This window comes from Nicotiana tomentosiformis, chromosome 5, assembly GCF_000390325.3.
Source record: "Nicotiana tomentosiformis chromosome 5, ASM39032v3, whole genome shotgun sequence".
NCBI lineage: Eukaryota > Viridiplantae > Streptophyta > Magnoliopsida > Solanales > Solanaceae > Nicotiana > Nicotiana tomentosiformis.
Genome location: NC_090816.1, coordinates 12,046,202 through 12,066,011, shown reverse-complemented (window position 1 = coordinate 12,066,011; position 19,810 = coordinate 12,046,202). Strand labels below are relative to the sequence as shown.

Below are 19,810 nucleotides of genomic sequence, written 5' to 3'. Positions count from 1 at the left end.
TAACCGTATTATTATGAATGTCGGGATTTTCTGATTTATGAGCCAGAAATCGATATGCTTTACTATTTGTCGCATATCCTATGAAAACACAATCAACGGTTTTCGGTCCTATCTTTACCCTTTTGGGTTTAGGAACTTGCACTTTTGCCAAACACCCCCACACTTTAAAGTAATTCAAGTTGGGCTTCCTTCCTTTCCATTTTTCATATGGAATGGATTGTGTTTTGCTATGGGGCACTCGATTTAATATTCGATTAGCCGTAAGAATGGCTTCCCCCCACAAGTTCTGTGGCAAACCAGAACTTATCAACAACGCATTCATCATCTCCTTTAATGTGCGATTCTTTCTTTCCGCAATCCCATTAGATTGGGGCGTGTAAGGGGCTGTTGTTTGATGAATAATTCCATATTCTAAACATATTTCTTCAAAAGGAGATTCATATTCACCACCCCTATCACTTCTTATCATTTTTACTTTCTTGTTAAGTTGCGTTTCAACTTCATTTTTGTATTGCCTGAATGCGTCTATTACTTCATCTTTACTATTCAGTAAGTAAACATAGCAATATCGAGTACCATCGTCAATAAAAGTTATGAAATACTTCTTTCCACCGTGAGATGGTATTGACTTCATGTCACAAATATCTGTGTGAATTAAGTCTAAAGGATTTGAATTCCTTTCAACTGACTTATAAGGATGTTTAACATACTTAGATTCCACACATGTTTGACATTTTGATTTTTCGCATTCAAACTTGGGCAGTACTTCCAAGTTAATCATTTTCCGCAAGGTTTTATAATTGACATGACCCAAACGTACATGCCATAAATCATTTGACTCAAGTAAGTAAGAAGAAGCTGAAATATTATTATTATTTTCCACAACCATTACATTTAGATTGAAAAGGCCCTCGGTGAGGTAACCTTTTCCTACAAATATTTCATTCTTACTAATGACAACCTTGTTGGACACAAAAACGCACTTAAAACCGTGCTTAACAAGAAGTCCAGTAGAGACTAAATTCTTTCTCATTTCGGGAACATGAAGGACATTGTTCAAAGTCATGACCTTGCCAGAAGTCATTTTCAGAAATATCTTCCCATATCCTTCAACTTTTGCTGTTGAAGCATTTCCCATATAAACTGTCTCTCCGGGTTCAGCAAGAGCATAAGTAGCAAAAGCCTCTCTAACTGCACAAACATGGCGAGTGGCTCCTGAATCAAACCACCACAGTTTAGGATTTCCCACCAAGTTACATTCAGAAAGCATGGCACACAAGTTATCAACATCATCATGGTTTACTACCATGTTTGCTTGACCTCTTTTCTTGTCTTTCTTCGGAGCACGACACTCTGTAGACTTGTGTCCAGTTTTCCCACAGTTTTAGCAGTTTCCACTGAACCGCTTCTTGCTTGGGTTGTATTTCGGACCAGAAGCCTTCTTCCTCTTTTTGTTAGCTTCAACAATATTTGCTCCCATTATTGTTGAATTTCCACGGCCTCTCCTTTCAGCAGCTTTATTGTCCTCTTCGATTCTCAACCGAACAATGAGATCTTCAAGGGACATTTCCTTTCGTTTGTGTTTCAAATAATTTTTGAAGTCCTTCCACAACGGAGGCAACTTCTCAATCATTGCTGCTACTTGGAATGCTTCATTGATGACAAGACCTTCAGCAAGTAGATCATGAATAATCACTTGCAATTCCTGGACTTGGGTAATAACAGACTTGCTATCTACCATTTTGTAGTCCAAATATTTTGCGGCAACGAATTTCTTCATCCCAGCATCTTCAGTTTTATATTTCTTTTCAAGCACATTCCACAATTCTTTTGAGGACTCCACGCTACTGTATACATTATACAGATTATCATCCAGTCCGCTAAGAATATAATTCTTGCATAAAAAATCAGAATGCTTCCACGCTTCAATCACGAGAAAGCGTTCATTCTCTGGAGTTTTATCTGGCAGATCAGGAACATCTTCCTTGATGAACTTCTGTAGACATAACGTAGTTAGATAGAAGAACATCTTCTGCTGCCAGCGCTTGAAATCAATCCCGGAAAATTTTCCGGGTTTTTCTGCCGGTGCCAACGCCGGTGTTCGGCTTGTCGATGCGTTGGCAGTCACCATCGGAATAGCTTGGTTTTCGCTTTCAGTCGTCATTTTTTCTGTAAAAGAATGACACAAACAAACGTTTAATAAACGTTTTCAAACTGGAGTAAAAATCACGTAGATTTTAATCTTCCAACAAAACGCCACGAAGGCTTAACTCTCCAAAACGGGAGTACACAAACCACAAAGGTTTTAGTTTGCAGAATAATAAGAATAATACAAATACAGAAATTAATATTAAATTCCTTAAGATTGTTATTCCCGCCAATATTGCTGTATTTGTAAATAATAATTCTGCAAAATATAAGTTAACGTAATGAAACAGTAATAAATTCGAGCCCACTGAATTCACAGTGTTTCCTTAAGGAATTTAATCCCCTCCTAGTACCCAAGGTAATGGATTATTTTCTCCCAGGATAGAACGAATAACACACTGGTGTAGCGGTACTTCAAATCCCAGTGTTTCAGCGAACACAAAGTTCGGTAGCAAATCACATTTACAGTTGCTTTGTTTGAAGTTAAAAAACAATGCAGAACGAAGGAGTATAAACTCAGAAAATCGTATGGAAATGCTGAGAGGAAGGAGTGCAAATGTATAGCCAATTTGTTGAGCGAATTGTGTGTTGTGTGTTGAGTGTCTTTCTTCAACATCTGCTGCACATATATATATAGCAGCAAAATGTTGAAGAAGACCAAACGTCCACCCTCCATGGTGGAGCAAGCATTACATGTTTGTGGAGCAAGCACTTCATGTTTGTGGAGCAAGCACTTCATGGTGGGAAGAGCATTAGGCGGCTGCCAAATGGTCAATACACGGATTGGAAAATATCCGTTACAAATGCGGATAATCTTACGTTAATATTTACTATTAACAAATAAATTTGGTCCAAAAAATTAATCAATCAATCGATCATTTGACCAAATCCAAATCCAAATCCAAATCCAAATCCAAAGCCAAAGCCGTAGCCGAAGCCGAAGCCGTAGCCGAAGCCGAGCCGAGCGAGCGACGACGACGACGGCGCGAGGCTTGCTTTCTTCTTAACTCTTTAAGAGCTACAAGAAGAGCAATTATATATATACCCACCAAAAATGTCTTCCTCTTTCAATATGGGACAATGTCTCATTGTCAAGAGGGGGAAACTTAAAATTTTACTCAAAATTTTATTTTCCCTCCATTTCCCATTCACCCTCATTTTAAGAATATTTCATCTTAAAAACAAAACCTCAACAGTTTCTGCCAGACTTGAGCAGCCACTTCACATGCGAAGAACAAGTGGGAGTGACTTTCAGTTTCTTGTCCACACAAAGGGCACGTTGTATCGTTAGTCATCCCCCATTTACTTAGTCTATCCCTTGTATATAGCTCGCCATGAGCTGCTAGCCGTAATACAAAGATCCATTAGGGCAGTCCAAGGTTGTTACATACCATCTACCTCTAGGCCACCTTTGGAAACTCACCTCTTAGCCTCTGGTAAAAGTTCTTTGAAGAGAACTGATCCATGTTGTGTATGTCAATTAGTTCATATTCTGCTTCTATATAGTACTTTGATGCCTTCATAATCTTCTGTATAATCCATGAAGTCTGCTTTGGAATGTCTTCCAGGAAGTTCCTATTATCCCCATAATAACAGTGTATCCATTTAACCCATAGTTTGTATTTCTTTTGGCATAAGTTCCAAAGCAATTTGCTAATAGCCATTTTGTTCCAATCTGTGATGTCTAAGATGTTTAGGTTAGGGGTGGCTAGTGGGCTGGTTAGGATCGGGACCGGCCCAGGACCGCAAGCCCACATGAGCGGTGGGCCTAAACGGTCCTAACCGGATAGGACCGGGACTGTGGGGTGGTGGGCCGGGTAGTGGGTCGGTCTCATAGGGGAGGCCCGCGAGACCGGGACCGTTTAGGACCGGGACCGGCTCAGAAGTGGGCCGGTTCAAGCGGTCCTAAACGGTCCTAAACGGGCCCAACAGATAATTTTAAAAATAAAAAAAAATTTGACCGTTTGGCCATTTAAAAACTAGCCGTTTGGTCTGCCAAAATAGCCGTTGGCTATTTGCAAAATAGCCATTTAACCCCCCAAATTTTGTTTTAACCCCAAACTTTTTATAATTATATTTTTCCCTATTTTCAACTATAAATACCCCATCATTCTTTTATTTTTCTCACAAAATCATCAATCTCTCTCTAATATTCTTCTATAATTGCTTACTTAATTGTTACAATTTGTGCAAAATTGTGAAGTTGGTGAATTGAAATCTTCAAGTCTTCAACGATAATTATTTTTCAACAAGTTGTTCGTCAATTCGGTAAAGTCGTTCCAACTGTTAAGTTTTAATATTATAGTTTTGTTTGTTTTATTTACTTTGCTTGATTAATTAAGATGGCTTATTCCCTAAAAAAATATTTAGTAAAAATAAGGAAAAATCCAAGAGTGGTGAATCTAGTGGCCAATCTGTTCCTCCTCCACTTCCCCCGGCTCCCCGGCCGAAACCTGTTACCTGTCCTACACCTGCTATTCTTGATAGCGATAATAGTTTATTACAATTTACCGAGAGTCAATTTTGCTATAATATTGCACTCGGTGAACAATTAAACCATGAATATATGAATGCTCTTTATGGTAATCTAACTATTGATGAAAATGATGATGAAGAAATAGATTTTGATGAAACGCAATCGGATGACGATACACCCACTAGTCCTGCTCCTAAAGTTAACCCAACTAATAATAATCCAAATGATCCCCCGTCTGACCCTCCTGTTACTGCCCCTACTTTTTCTAGACAACCTTCTAAACGGGCAGAAACATCTCTTGTTTGGCCATTTTTTACTCAACTAAGAGAAAAAAATAGGGCTAAGTGTAAAACTTGTGGCAAAGAGTTAGTTTTTAAATATGTTGGAAGTCGGGGGGGGGACAGGAAGTTTGACTAGACAGACTAGACACATATTGCTACACCCTCAAGATAAAGCTAGATATTTTCGTATGAAAGCTTTGGTCGAGGGGACAATGCACCTAGTCAGGCTGACCTTAGTACCGGGTCAAATCAATTTCAACCGGGAATTAACACTGTTACCGGTGGTATTTTATATTATGATCCAAAAAAAGATCGGGAAGAATTGGCAAAAATAATTATTGTTATGTGCTTACCCTATAGTTTTCCTTCTAACCCTCACTTTATGCATTATATTAGAAAAGTTTATAATCCTACTTATAAAGGTTTTCCTCGCACAACCGTAAAGAGTGATATTTATAAATATAAACATGAATATGAATAATATTTGCGCTATTTATTTACTCATATAAATTATCGTGTTGCTATTACAACTGATATTGGTAGAAGTGGTAATGACTGTGATTACCTTACTGTTACCAGTCATTGGATTGATGAGGATTGGATAATGCTAAAGCGCATTATTGCTTATAGAATAATTAATTTACGTCACACAGGGCAGTTTATTTCTAGCACGATTACGGATATTTGTAGATATTTTTGCATTAGTGATAAAATAATGTCAGTTTCAATGGATAATGCTACTAGTAACACAAATACTGTAGCCTTGCTTACCACTACACTAAGTCCTGCATTTAGTAACATTTTTCATGTTAGATGTATTTTTTATATTTACCATTTAATTGTGGGTGATGGTATGCGAATTTTAAATGTTGAAATTGAAAAGGTTAAAATGACTCTTAATTGGCTTTTTTATTCAAACCGTAGAAGTAGACTTAGAGAATATTTTAAAAGATGCGATGAATTTGGCCTAAGAGAAAGAAAGGTTCCTAAACCTTGTTCAACTAGATGGAATTACATGTATGAAAGTTTAGTTGTTGCATATGAATATAGAAACCCCATAAACTCAACGCTTAATGCTCATGTAAGTGATGATGATGAGCACCTTACAAATGCGGATTAGGCTAATGTTAAAATGCTTGTAGATTTTTTAGAAAAATTTTATATTGCTACAAATGAATTTTCTGGGCAATATTATCCTACTATTTCTAACTGTTTGGTTTATATTGCAGAACTTGCAAATTTATTTGATCATTTTTCAGAGGGTGGAGAAATTTATAAACTTGCTATTGATTCCATGAGAAAAAATTTAAAAAAATATTTTTTCCCTATTCCCCTTATTTATGGTGTTGCTGCATTGTTAAATCCTACTATGAAATGAGGAGGTCCTCAATTTTGGTATGAAACTGTTTATAATGGTTTAGCACTTGAAGATGAGGAGTTGTCTACACTTGCGGACGCAATAGCCTCAATTAAAATAAATGTTCAAACTATTTATAATGCTTATCAAGTTACATTAAATCATACTAGACCAAATGTTCCAACTCCTTCTTCTTCTAGTTCTCAATCATCTAAAAGAACTGCGGGAGTAAGAGCACTTAGTGCTTGGGCAGGGTTCAGGGGTTCTCAAGATTCTAGTACTAGTGATTTTTCACAACTGAAAGAGCTTGAAGTTTATTTGTCACAGGGAATTGAGGAAGTGAACCCCGACGGCTCCTTTAATATTTTGGAATGGTGGAAGGACAAAGAAAAATACTTTTCGATTCTTTCAAGGATAGCCCGAGATATTTTAACTATTCAAGCTTCAACAGTAGCATCAGAGAGCGCTTTCAGTCAAGCAAGACTTCAACTCGGTGATTATAGAGCGTCTATGAGGGAGAGCTTGGAAAAATCAGTAATTTTCAGAGATTGGATCCGTTCGGAAAGAAGAAATTTTGGACTTGCTGAATCACAACCAGAGGTAGACGAAGCTTATGAAGAAATGCTAGCTGAACTTGCGGAGGATGATGCTTCGCCTGGAAGCGGTGATGACCAAGCTTCATTTCCGCCACCACCAACGGAAATTCCTCCGGACCTTGAAGGATTTATGAAATTTGTAAGAGATACCATGTAAATTAATATGTAACTTGTATTTTGGCACATCTTGATTAGTTTCTTTTTCTTCTCAATGGTGGTATTAGTACCTTGTTGTGCTGATTCCATAAGGGGGAGGAAGACTAAGAAAGATATTGCCATGATTTTTTAATGCTATAATAAAAATATAACGCATTGCTTTGAATATCTCTTTACAATATTTTTGTCTTTTTATATACCTTAAGCTATACATATATTATAATATAGTATATAATATATTTTATATATATATATATATATATATATATATATATATATATATATAAAATATATATCTTAAGATGTATATATAGTATATAAATTGAATATTAATGTATAAATCTTAAGATGTATATATAGTAAATCGAATATAGCTTATATATCTTAAGATGTATATATAGTATAGTATAGTACATATATATCTTAAGATGTATATATAGTATAGTATAGTGTATATATATATATTATAACGCATTGCTTTGAATATCTCTTTACAATATTTTTGTCTTTAAATTTGAATTAAAATATTTAGGTGACAATTCTATAATATAATTTACTAGGAATTGCCTTAGATATTTTTATTGCCATTTTTTTTCTCTAACTTGTATAAAAATAATTTAAAAAATAGAAATTTTCCGTTGGGCCCACTTGGGCCCGCTTAGGACCGGATCGGCCCACTTAACACGGGATCACTAGTTCGTGGTCCCGGTCTTGGACCGGTTCCAACAAGAAGCCCGCGAAGTCCGGGACCGCTTAGGACCGGCCCGCCTAGGACCGACCCACTTAGGACCGGGCCCGGCCCACATGCCACCCCTAGTTTAGGCCCCCATCGGTTGTTGGTTGACATACTCTGTCCCATGACAATAATGCTTTCTTTGAGAGTTCAACACCACTTGTGCATAAGAAACTTCTACATGTAGCTTTTATGATCTGCACAACTTTCTTAGGGAGCACAAAGATTTAAGCCTAGAAGACTTGTACAAAGAATAAGACATATTTGATGAGTTGTGCTCTACCAGCATAGGACAGGAACTTGGTAGTCCAAGATTTGATTTTTTGTAAAATCTTATCAAGCAGAGGTTACATTGTACACATGAAACTCTTTTAGAGCTAAGGGGAACCCCTAGATATTTGAAGGGAAGTTCTCCTTTAGTGAATCCGAGCATCTGCAAAATTTCTTCTTGCACATAAGTGTTCATGCATCCAAAGTAGACTGAGCTTTTGACAGGGTTAGCTATGAATCCAGAAACATTTGAGAAGTGCTGAAAGTGCTCAATCAAGTATCTTACTGATGCAACATCACCTCTATAGAAAAGAAGTAAATAATCTGCAAACCCTAATTGGATGATACTCAGCTTGGCACACCTGGGGTGGAAGTTGAAATCATGATTTTGCCCTAATTGCTTCAATACTCTGCTCAAGTACTCAATCACTAACACAAATAGGAAGGGGGATATAGGTCTCCTTGCCTCAAACCCTTTTTGGCATCAAAAGGTTTAGAAGACTTCTCATTTATAATGATTGAGAAAGATACTGTCCTAAGGCATGTCATTATTCAATCCACAAATACACTAGGGAAGTTCAGACCAATCAACACTTGCTCAATAAATGTCCACTCCACATAATCATATGCTTTTTGCATGTCAAATTTAATCATACATCTTGGAGAAATTCCCTTCCTCCCATAGCCCCTTACCAGTTTATGTCTCAATAAGATGTTATCAGTTATAACCCTCATAGGAACAAAGGCATCCTGGCTATTATCCACTAGGTAATCCATGACATTCTGCATCCTCTTTCTAATAACCTTGGAAATCAGTTTGTACAGTATGGTGCAGCAAGATATGGGCCTAAACTCCTTAATAGTAGGGGGGATTGTACCTTAGGAATCAATGTAACAGTAGTGCAGTTAATAGCCTTATACATCTATGTGGTTTGAAAGAACTGGATCACAGCATCAGAAACATCCTCACCAATAATAGGACTTGCTTTCTTAAAGAAGCAGGCATTAAAACCATCACATCCTAGGAACTTTAGATCAGATATATCCTCTAAAGCTAAGTAGACTTCTTCTCTTATGACTGGAGCTATAAGGGACAATTGTTGTTCTCTATTCAGAATGGGGCCAGCAGCTAGCACACTAGGTGTAATTGCAGGTAGTTGTGTAGCACAAGTGCCTAGCAGTCTCTTGTAAAATCCAATGACATCTTCTTTAATTGCCCTGTCAGTGGATACCACATCTCCACTAGTAGTGGTCAGCCTATTAATGTGATTCTGGGTAATCCTATTCTTGAGACAGGCATGGAAAAAACCTGAGTTGGTATCCCCTAGCCTTAACCATTGAACTCTAGATTGTTTCCTCAGGATACTTTCCTCTACTAGGATCCATTTCTCTAAGTTGAGTTAAGCTCTTTCTCTGTATCATATAAGTTTGGATCATTGTAGAAGTTGCTTAGCTTCTCTTGAATATTATATAGATCTTGCCTGATATTTTGTATCCTCTGCTCGACTTTACAGAACCCATGTTCGTTTAAAGTTTTCATCCCTACCTTCATTAGTTTGAGCTTATACCAGATTTGTTCCATATACTCCCATTGCACAGTATAATTCCACACAGTAGAGACAATATTAAGAAATTCTGTATGAGCAGCCAAGTGATTCAGGAACCTAAAGGGTCTTGCCACCTTTCTTGGGTTCCTACTGAATGTGATGCAAAGCAGGGAATGATCAAAAAAATAAGGGTCTTGTGAGAAAGTGATTCAGGAATCGGAGAGTTGACTTTTTGATATCGGGGTCAAAATTTAGTTGTGGAAATTAGAATAGGTCCGTTATGTCATTTATGACTTGTGTGCAAAATTTGAGGTAAATTAGATTTGATTTGATAGGTTTCGACATAGAATGTAGAAGTTGGAATTTCTTAGTTTCATTAAGCTTGAATTGGTGTATGATTCATGATTTTAGCGTTGTTTGATGTTATTTGAGGCCTCGACTAAGTTCGTATGATATTTTGGGACCTATTGGTATATTTGGTTGAGGTCCCGGGGACCTCGGGTGAGTTTAGGATGGTTAACAGAACAAATTTGGACTTAGAACAAAGCTGAGAATTTCTACCTATTGATGCAATCGCACATGCGGAAATTGTCACGCAGGTGCGAGCTCGCAGAAGCGATCCTGGCATCGCATAAGCATAAGGTCTGCAGAAGCGGAAGAAACCTCACAGAAGCGCGATCGCAGAAGCAACAAAATGGTCACAGATGCGGCCTGGGCTAAGGAGGAACTGGACCACAGAAGTAGACACTTCTTCGCAGAAGCGGACTCTTGTCCGCAGAAGCGAAGGTCTGTAACAGAAGCATAAACTTAACCGCAAAAGCGAGATCGCAGATGCAGCCAAGTGAGTCGCAGATGCGAAAAGCCCTGGACAAAATAAAACCAGAGGGGTTGCGGGATTTTGGCATTTTTGGACATTTCCAACACGGGTTGAGGCAATATTTCAAAGGGAATTCACGGAAAAACTTGAGGTAAGTCACTTGTGATCATTTTTAGTCAATAATATTGAATTATCATTGAGTATTTCGACTAGATTACGTATTTTTGAGGTGAAATTCGAGGATTTGAGCCTAGGAATGTGAAAATAAGATTTGAGGATTTGAAGGTCGAGTTGATATCGGAATTTGGTAAATTTTGTATGGTTGGAATCATTGTTGAATGAGAGTTCATATTTTGTAACTTTTTTTTGGGTTCCGAGACGTGCGCCCCATTGACAATTTTTGAGTTTAATTTTGGATTTGTGTAGAAAATTAGTATTTTCATATGGAATTAATTTCTATAATTTGTGTTGATTGTATCAAATTAATTATGACTAGATTCGAGACATTCAGAGGCCGATTCGCGAGGCAAAGGCATATTGGAATAAAGAACTTGCACGGTTTGAGGTAAGTAACACTTTTAAACTTGGTTTTGAGGGTATAAATCCCTCAATTACGTATTATATAAATTGTTTGGAGGTAACGCACATGCTAGGTGACGGGTGTGTGGGCGTGTACCATAGAAAGTGACTTAATTGATTCCGTGGAGTTGTAAAATTAAATAATTATGTCATTATCCACATATCCTCCACGTGTTAGAGGAAATTGAGCTGAGACTCATGTTAACGATCATGCTTAGGCTATGTGCCGATATTTTTGGGACCTACAGAGGTCGTATTACTATTGAGTTGTTTGTTTAAATTATAATTTTATACTCAGTCACATCTATCATTTGCATATCATATCTCAGTCTCTGTTGCCATTCATTGATACATCTTTTCATCATGTCGGGTTGATTTTTATGTCATTGAGAGCCCGGAAGACTGGAGATTTTGAGTGATATTTATGGGATCGAGTTGCACGCCGCAACATATTTTATTTATTTATGCCTGGATCTAGCTATTATAGCGCTTGGGCTGAAGGATCCCCTCCGGAATTTGCACCTACCACAGTGAGCGCAGCTGATTTTATATTGAGGGGTGTATCTTCCCTGGACATGTATCTTGTCCGAATCATTTATATTTGGGGATGGATCTTCCCTGGGCATAGATCTTGCCCGAGTCATTTATATTGAGGGATGGATCTTCCCTGGACATGGATCTTCTCCCAATTATTTATATTTGTGGATGTATCTTTCCCTGGGCTGGATTGGCCTTATACAGTACTGAGTGACTGACTGTCAGTTGATGTGTGTGTGTGTGTGTATATATATATGGGGATGGATCTTTCCTGGACTGGATTGGCCATATACAATACTGAGTGATTGAGTATTTTGAGATTGTGAGTGCACGAGGTATTTCCACAGAGGTGCATCACATACATCATGTGCATTGGCATGTAGATACAGAGATGTCATATTTCTCATATCATTCAGAATTGATCTATTTTATTTGTACTGAGTTTAACTGTGAACTTGAAAGCATGCCTACGTTTTTGTACTATTATTTTTATATTGGATTGTACCTGTTGAGCTCGTCACTACTTTCAGCCCAAAGGTTAGTCTTGTTACTTATTGAGTACATGGAGTCGGTTATACTCATACTACACTCTGCACTCGTGTGCAGATCCAGGTACTTCCAGATACGGCGGTTGCTAGATTTCAGAGTTTCATCTATTGGAGACTATCAAGGTAGCTGTCTGGCGTCCGCAGACCTTGACTCTCTTTCCTTTCAGTTATTTGTACTGTTCTACATTTCGAGACAGTGTTTGTATCAGTCAGACTATGTTGTCATTTAGATGCTCATGTACTCAGTGACACCGGATTTTGGGAGTGTATTTGTATCATTATTTGTGAGATTTTCTATTAAACTTAAATATTATATTTTCAAACTTAAAAAGAAATTGTGGTTTATTGGTGTTGTCGGCTTACCTATTATTGAGATAGGCGCCATCAGGACATGCGGATTTTGGGTCATGATACTCACTATGTATTAATCAATAATGATACAAATATCGGCATGACATCACCCTCTGTGTTTTAACACTCCCCCTTACCAGGTAGCAATGAATATATATATGATTAGGGAGATAGAATAAGTAAGAATAAACCTTACATCAACAATGGTTCCACAATACCAAACCTCAACTCCCAAAAATACTCAATTATCACAAATAGTTCATAAATGCGTAAAGAACGATCAATTAAGTAATAAACTAGTCTAAGAATGGATATCGTAATCAAAGAAGGATATAAAGTACAAGAAATAAGTCTCACCCGCATGCTTTATCCTAACAACAATTCATAAGTACTCGTCATCTCACATATACGTTATACCCAAACATTCAAACACGTAGCAAGTAGGCAAACAAGTCCTAATCCATCAAGTTAAGGTTAACCACAACACTTACCTCACTCCTCAGTCAATTCAGATCTGTACCGGGGCCTTTTCTCTAGAATCCGCCTCCAAACCACTCGTATCTAACCATAATCGACTCGATAACGTCAAATAATTCTAAGGAAATCAATTACAATACATAAAGATAAGATTTTTACACTTTTCCCAAAAAGTCAAAAAAATTAACCCCGGGCCCGCTTGGTGTAAACCCGAGGTTCGTACCAAAATTCATTTGCTCATTCACCCCCGAGCCCAATTATGTAATTAGTTTTTAAATTCGACCTCAAATTAAGGTCTAAATCCCGAATTTGCAAAATCCCCCAATTCTTCCTAAATCCCTAGTTTTCTATCATGGAAGAAAAAGGATTAGGGCTAGAAATTAATGGATGATGTTAGAAATGGAAGAAAATAAGTTAGAGTGTACAAACCTATGAATTGGTGTTGAGTTTTCACTTCAAAATCGCCTCTAGGACGAGCTCTAATGGAGAGTTTATGAAAAATGGAAGAAATCCCATTTTTGGACTATTTAAATCACTTGCGTCGGGCCTTTTTTGCATCCGCGATGGGCCTGACGCGATCGCGAAGCACAACAGCTCATTGGCCTACGCGTTCGCGAAGGCTTGCACCCACCTGCCCATGTGTTCGTGATCCTAGTGCCGCATTCGCGAAGAGTAACAGTCAGTTTCCCCCTCCCAGGCCCAGGCCCGTACGCGTTCGCGACAAGCTGGTCGTGTTCGCGAAGGGTAAAACCCCCAACACTCTGCGTTCGTGACCGAACTCTCACGTTCGCGATGAAGAAAATCCTCCCCTATCCCAAACTCCCCTTCACGATTGCGAAGCACATGACACCAGATACAGCAGAAGCTCAAGAAACCAGAAATTTTCTAAGTTCAAATGGTCCGTAGACTATCCGAAACTCACCCGAGCCCTCGGAGCTCCAAACTATATATGCACACAAGTCCTAAAACCTCATACAAACTCGCTCGCACGATCAAAACACCAAAATAACACTTAGAACTACGAATCAGACACCAAATCAAATGAAAATTTCAATGAAACTTAAGAATTTCTATTTTAAAATTCGGACGTCCGAATCACGTCAAATCACTTCCGTTTTGCACTAAATTTGGCAAACAAGTCATAAATATTGTAATGGACCTATACCAAGTTCCGGAACCAAAATCTGGATCCGGTATCAACAAAGTCAAACATCATTCTAATTTATAAAATCTTTAAACCTTTAAACTTCAAAACTTTAACAAATTGTTATAACTCGAGCCAGGGACCTCCGAATTCGATTTCGGGCATACGCTCAATTCCCAAATGAAGATACAGACCCACTGAGATCATCACAATATGGATTCGGATCTGTTTGCTTGAAACGTTGACCGAAGTCAACTCAAATAGATTTTAAGGTATGAATTCACATTTTAATCAATTTTTCACATAAAAGCTTTCCGAAAAAGGCACGGAATGCGCACGCAAATCGAGGAAGGCTAAAAGGAGCTATCTGAGATTTCGAAACAAAGAATTAAAGGTTAAAACTCTAGATGACCTATCGGGTCATCACACCTTATCAGCGAATAGGTGCTACAGTTGTTGGTCCTATATATTTAATACACTCTCCGTCCTATTTTATCTCACACTCTTTACTTTTTAGTTAGTGCCAAAAAGAATAATAACTTCCTATATTTAGTAATAATTTAATTTTAAATTTTTCGTTTTACCTTTAATAAGGTGATTTCTAGCCATATAAATTTCTGTAGATTTGACCACAAGTTTCAAAATTGGGACGGAGGCAGTATCTTTATGAAGTTATTAGAAACTTTTCTCTCACCAATTATTTTTTTAAGAATTATTTGGTTATTATGATTAGGATACTAATTCCAATAGAAAATTTAAAAATATATTTATCTCATATTTAGTTATCAATATAAGTTAAAGCCGTTATAACTTTCATACCAAAGTTTGATCAATTTCATACCAAAAATATAATATCAAAATTATAATCTAGAATATCCTTGGTCCAAACCAAATGATCCCCAAAGGTTGGTTCACATGAAATGTGATGACCCAATATGTTATCTTTAATTTTAAACATTCATTTCTGTATTCTGAGACCTCGAATAGCACCTTTTAGCATTTCTCGACTTGCGTGCACTATCCGTAAATTTTTTCGGAAAGTTTTTATGTGAAAAATTGAATAAAAGGTGAAATGGAACTTCAAAACTCATTGGAGTTGACTTCGGTCAATGTTTTGAGAAAATGAACCCGGATCAGTATTTTTGACAGTTACGGTAGATCTGTATCGTAATTTAGGACTTGGGCGTATGCTCGAAATTGAATTCGGAGGTCCCTAGGTTGAATTATTGCCATTTAACAGAAACTAGAAATCTAAAGGCTAAAGACTTCCAAAGTTTGACCGTGAATTTGACTTTATCGATATCGGACTAGGATTGAGATTCTGAAAGTTAGAATATCTCAGTTATATAATTTATGACTTGTGCGCCAAATTTGACACCATTCCGGATTCATTTAATACATTTCGGCGAGGGTTTTATAAAGTGAAAAGTTGAAACTCAAAAGTGTGAATCGAGGTGTGAATTGCAATTTCGACGTTATATGACGTGATTTGAGCCCCCGAGTAAGTCCGTATTATGTTACGTGACTTATTAGAATATTCAGACGGGGTCCCGAGTGGGTGAGTTTCAGATGTGTTTCAGACCATTTTGGTAAACATTTGCAGGTCTGGTTCTGGTGTTTCGCACCTGCGACTTTTGGAGCGCAGGTGCGTCCCTGCTTCTGCGGAGAGCCTCGTCGCTTCTGAGATTTGGAGCCTGGGCAGCCTACTCGCTTCTACGAGAAAATGATCGCAGATTCGACAACCGCTTTTGCGACTCAGCGACCGCAAATGCGGAAGGTACCGCTTCTGCGGCTCCTTCATGCGTTGTGGCTCAATTTATGCAGATGTGGACACCCGCTTGGCAAGCCCATTTCATAGATGCGAGATTTTTCTCTCAAATGCGAGCTTGCAGATACGAACATAATGCCCGCAGATGCAAAAATACTGGACAGAATACATAAAATCGGGTGTTAGCCATGTTTGCTCATTTTTGAGTTTTAAGTCTCGGATTTGGGCGATTTCAAAAGGATTTTTCACGACTTCGACTTGGGTAAGTGTTCTATATCTGAAAGTGATTATATATCTTAAATCCATATTTATATTCATCGTTTATTTCGGATTTAGATGGAAAAAATTGGAGTTTTTGTAAAACTTTTCAAAAACAAAAATTTAGGATTTGAAAGACAATCCGATGTTGGAATTCGATAAATTTAGTAAGGTTGAACTCGTATCGGAATGGGTGTCCGGATTCTGTGATTTTTTGTGGGGTTTCAAAAAGTGGGCCCCAATACTTCAGGATGCTTTAGTCCGTTTGGTGAGCCTAATGAAGGGTATGGCCTAGAATGGTACATTTCCAGTGGCACCAGCCATCTCACAAGCTGGAGGAGGAGCACAAACTCCCACTACTTCCGCTCCAGAGCAGATAGCTCCCCAGTATTAGGCTCCAACAGTCCCTCCAGTTGGGATAGTTCAGCCAGTTGTTGCAGCATAGGCCGGTAATAGGCCCGCCATGTCTTCTAAGGCCTTATTGAGATTGAAAAAGTTTTTTCCAGTTTACTTCAGTGGTATACCTACTGAGGACCCACAGGATTATCTTGACCGCTTCCAGATGACTGGTTCCGCCAAGAGGTGGTAGAGCGATTATGTGTTTACTGGATCAGCTGATTCGCCTGTACTTACGTGAGAGGAGTTCTCACAAGTGTTTCTGGAGAAGTTTGTTCCTATTACACTGAGAGAGGAATACCGCAGGCAGTTTGAGCGTCTCTAGCAGGGTAATATGACTGTTACCTAGTATAAGACTCGAGTTGTGGACTTATCACGTCATGCCATTGTCTTGCTTCCTACTGAAAATGAGAGAGTGAGGAAATTCATTGATGGACTCACTTATACTATCAGGCTTCAGATAGCCAAGGAGACATGGAGTGATATTTCCTTCCAGACAACTGTGAATATTGCTAGGCAAATCGAGTTAGTTCGCGCTCAGGAGAGAGGTCCAGCGTCAGATAAGAGGCCATGTCATTCCGGTAATTTCAGAGGCACCCCATCTAGAGGCAGGGTTACTTATGCTAGGGGTCATCCTCCTAGGCCATTTTATTTAGCACTTCATGCATCTTACGGTACTTCAGGGAGTCATAATCCTATTATGCCTTACTCTGGGCAGCCGACATTTAGTGCACATCCAGCTCCTATCAGTGCATCACCGCTCTAGAGTCACTACAATGGTTATTTGGCCCGTTCGGGTCAGCTTCAGCTTTAGCAACCACAACAATAGGATGGGTGTTATGAGTGTGGGAACATTGGTCATATCAGGAGGTGTTGCCTTAGGTTGTCGAGCAATAGGTCTCAGCAGGATTCTCATGCCATCATACCGGCACCGGTTGCTCCACCGCCTGCCCAGCCAGCTAGGGGCAAGGGTCAGACAGCTAGAGGTGGAGGTCAGGTTTTTAGAGTTGGAGGCCAGTCCGTTAGGGGCCGTCCCAGAGATACAGTTCCAATTGGTGGGGCCCAGTCTTGATTTTATACTTTTCTAGCTAGGCCTGAGGTCGAGTCATCCGATGTCGGGATCACATGTATTGTTCCAGTTTGCCATAGAGATGCTTCAGTCCTATTTGATCTGTGATCTACTTATTTCTATGTGTCCTCCTATTTTGCTTCATATCTGGTTGTACCTCATGATTCTATGAGTGCTTATGTGTGTGTGTCCACACCGATGGGAGATTCTATTATCGCAAAGCATGTCTATCGTTCATGTGTGGATACTATCGGGAGTCTTGAGACTAGCGTGGATATTCTACTTCTCGATCTGGTAGATTTTGATTTTATATTAGGGATGGATTGGCTGTCACCCTATCATGTTGTATCGGATTGTCACGTCAAAATGGTGACCTTAGCCATGCAGGGATTGCCTCAATTAGAGTGGAAAGAGATTCCTCGCCATTCTACCAGCAGGGTTATCTCTTATGTGAAGGCTCAGCATATGGTCGAGAAGGGATGTCTAGCTTATTTGGCTATATTCGCGATCCCAGTGCGGATATTACTTCTATGGATTCGGTCCCAATTGTCCATGAGTTTCCAGGTGTATTTCCTGCGGATTAGCTGGGGTACAGAGATATTGACTTCTGTATTGATTTGGCTCCGGGCACCGACCCTTTTCTATTCTACCATACCATATGGCCCCGCCGGAGCTAAAGGAATTGAAGGAGCAGTTATAAGACTTGCTTGATCAGGGATTCATCAGACCTAGCGGATGTGTATAGATTATCGGCAATTGAACAAGGCTACTATCAAGAACAAGTATCCGTTGCCAAGAATTGATGAATTATTCGATCAGCTTCAGGGTGCCAAGGTGTTTTCAAAGATCGATTTGAGGTCTGGTTACAATCAGTTGAAGATTAGGGCATCTGATGTCCCTAAGGTAGCATTTCGGACTCGATATGGGCATTACGAATTCCTAGTGATGTCATTTGGGATGACAAATGCCCCAGCATCATTTATGGATTTGATGAACCGGGTATTCAAGCCCTATTTGGATTCTTTTGTGGTGGTATTCATTAATGATATCTTGATTTACTTCAGCGGTCAAGATGAGCATGAGCAGCATATTCGGATTGTGCATCAGACTTTGAAGAATAATCAGTTATATGCCAAATTTTCAAAATATGAATTTTGGTTAGACTCAGTTACCTTTTTGGGGGATGTTGTATCAACAAAAGGCATAAAAGTGGATCCTAAGAAGATTGAGGCAATTCAGAGTTGCCCTAGACCTACTTCAGCTACAGAGATCCCGAGTTTTCTGGGGTTAGCAGGTTATTATCACCGGTTTGTGAAGGGGTTTTCATCTATAGCATTTCCACTGACCAAATTGACCCAGAAAGGTGACCCATTTAGATGGCCAGACGAGTGTGAGTTGAGCTTTTAGAAGCTCAAGACTGCTTTGACTACGGAACCAGTGTTAGTATTGCCCACAAGTTTAGGATCTTATACGGTGTATTGTGATGCATCTCGCATTGGGCTTGGTGCAGTATTAATGCAAGATGGCAGAGTGATTGCATATGCATCGCGGCAGTTGAAGATTCATAAAACGAATTACCTTGTTCATGACTTAGAATTGGCAGCCATTGTTAATGCGCTAAAGATTTGGAGGCACTACCTTTACGGTGTCTCATGTGAGGTATTCACTGATCATCGTAGTCTACCGTATCTGTACAAACAAAAAGATCTCAATTTGAGGCAGAGAATATGGTTGGAGTTGTTGAAAGACTACAATATCACCATTTTGTATCACCCCGGAAAGGCCAATGTGGTGGCCGATGCTTTTAGTAGAAAGGCTGTGAGTATGGGCAGCCTTGCGTATATTCCGATTGGTGAGAGGCCATTAGGTGCAGATGTTCAGACTTTGGCCAATCAGTTCGTGAGGTTAGATGTTTCAGATTCTAGTCGGATCCTAGCATGCACAGTTGCTCGGTCTTCCTTGTATGAGCGTATCAGAGAGTGACAGTATGATGATCCTCATTTTCTTGTCCTTAAGGACACGATGCGGCATGGTGGTGCAAAGAAGGTTGCTGTGGGAGATGCTGGAGTTTTGCGGATGCAGGGTCGTATTTGTGTGCCTAATGTGGATGGGCATCGTGAATTAATTCTTGAAGAGGCCAATAGTTTTCGGTATTCTATTCATCTAGTTACCGCCAAAATGTATCAAGATTTGCGGCAACATTATTCGTGGAGGAGAATGAGGAAGGATATAGTTGCATATGTAGCTCGGTGTTTAAATTGTCAGCAAGTCAAGTACGAGCATCAAAGACCTGGTGGTCTGC

The 19,810-nt window shown here is 39.0% G+C and overlaps 1 protein-coding gene across 1 annotated transcript; it reads right to left on the bottom strand.

Moving 5' to 3' along the window:
* Positions 1–8,569: 8,569 nt before the first annotated feature.
* On the bottom strand, positions 8,570–9,403 carry LOC138891930 (uncharacterized). The gene is made up of 3 exons (XM_070175618.1): positions 9,384–9,403; positions 8,968–9,298; positions 8,570–8,821 (listed from the first exon to the last, which is right to left on the bottom strand). Exons 1-3 carry the CDS (start codon positions 9,401–9,403, stop codon positions 8,570–8,572), a joined length of 603 nt encoding a protein of 200 aa, XP_070031719.1.
* Positions 9,404–19,810: the final 10,407 nt, after the last annotated feature.

Excerpts from the sequence above, each read along its gene's own strand:
- LOC138891930 (XM_070175618.1), bottom strand. The coding sequence starts at position 9,403 with ATGGATCCTAGTAGAGGAAA. Across the intron at positions 9,299-9,383 it reads ATGGATCCTAGTAGAGGAAA|GATTACCCAGAATCACATTA; the intron begins GTATCCTGAGGA and ends TCTCAAGAATAG. Across the intron at positions 8,822-8,967 it reads GTGAGGATGTTTCTGATGCT|GTTATTAGAAAGAGGATGCA; the intron begins GTGATCCAGTTC and ends CTGATTTCCAAG.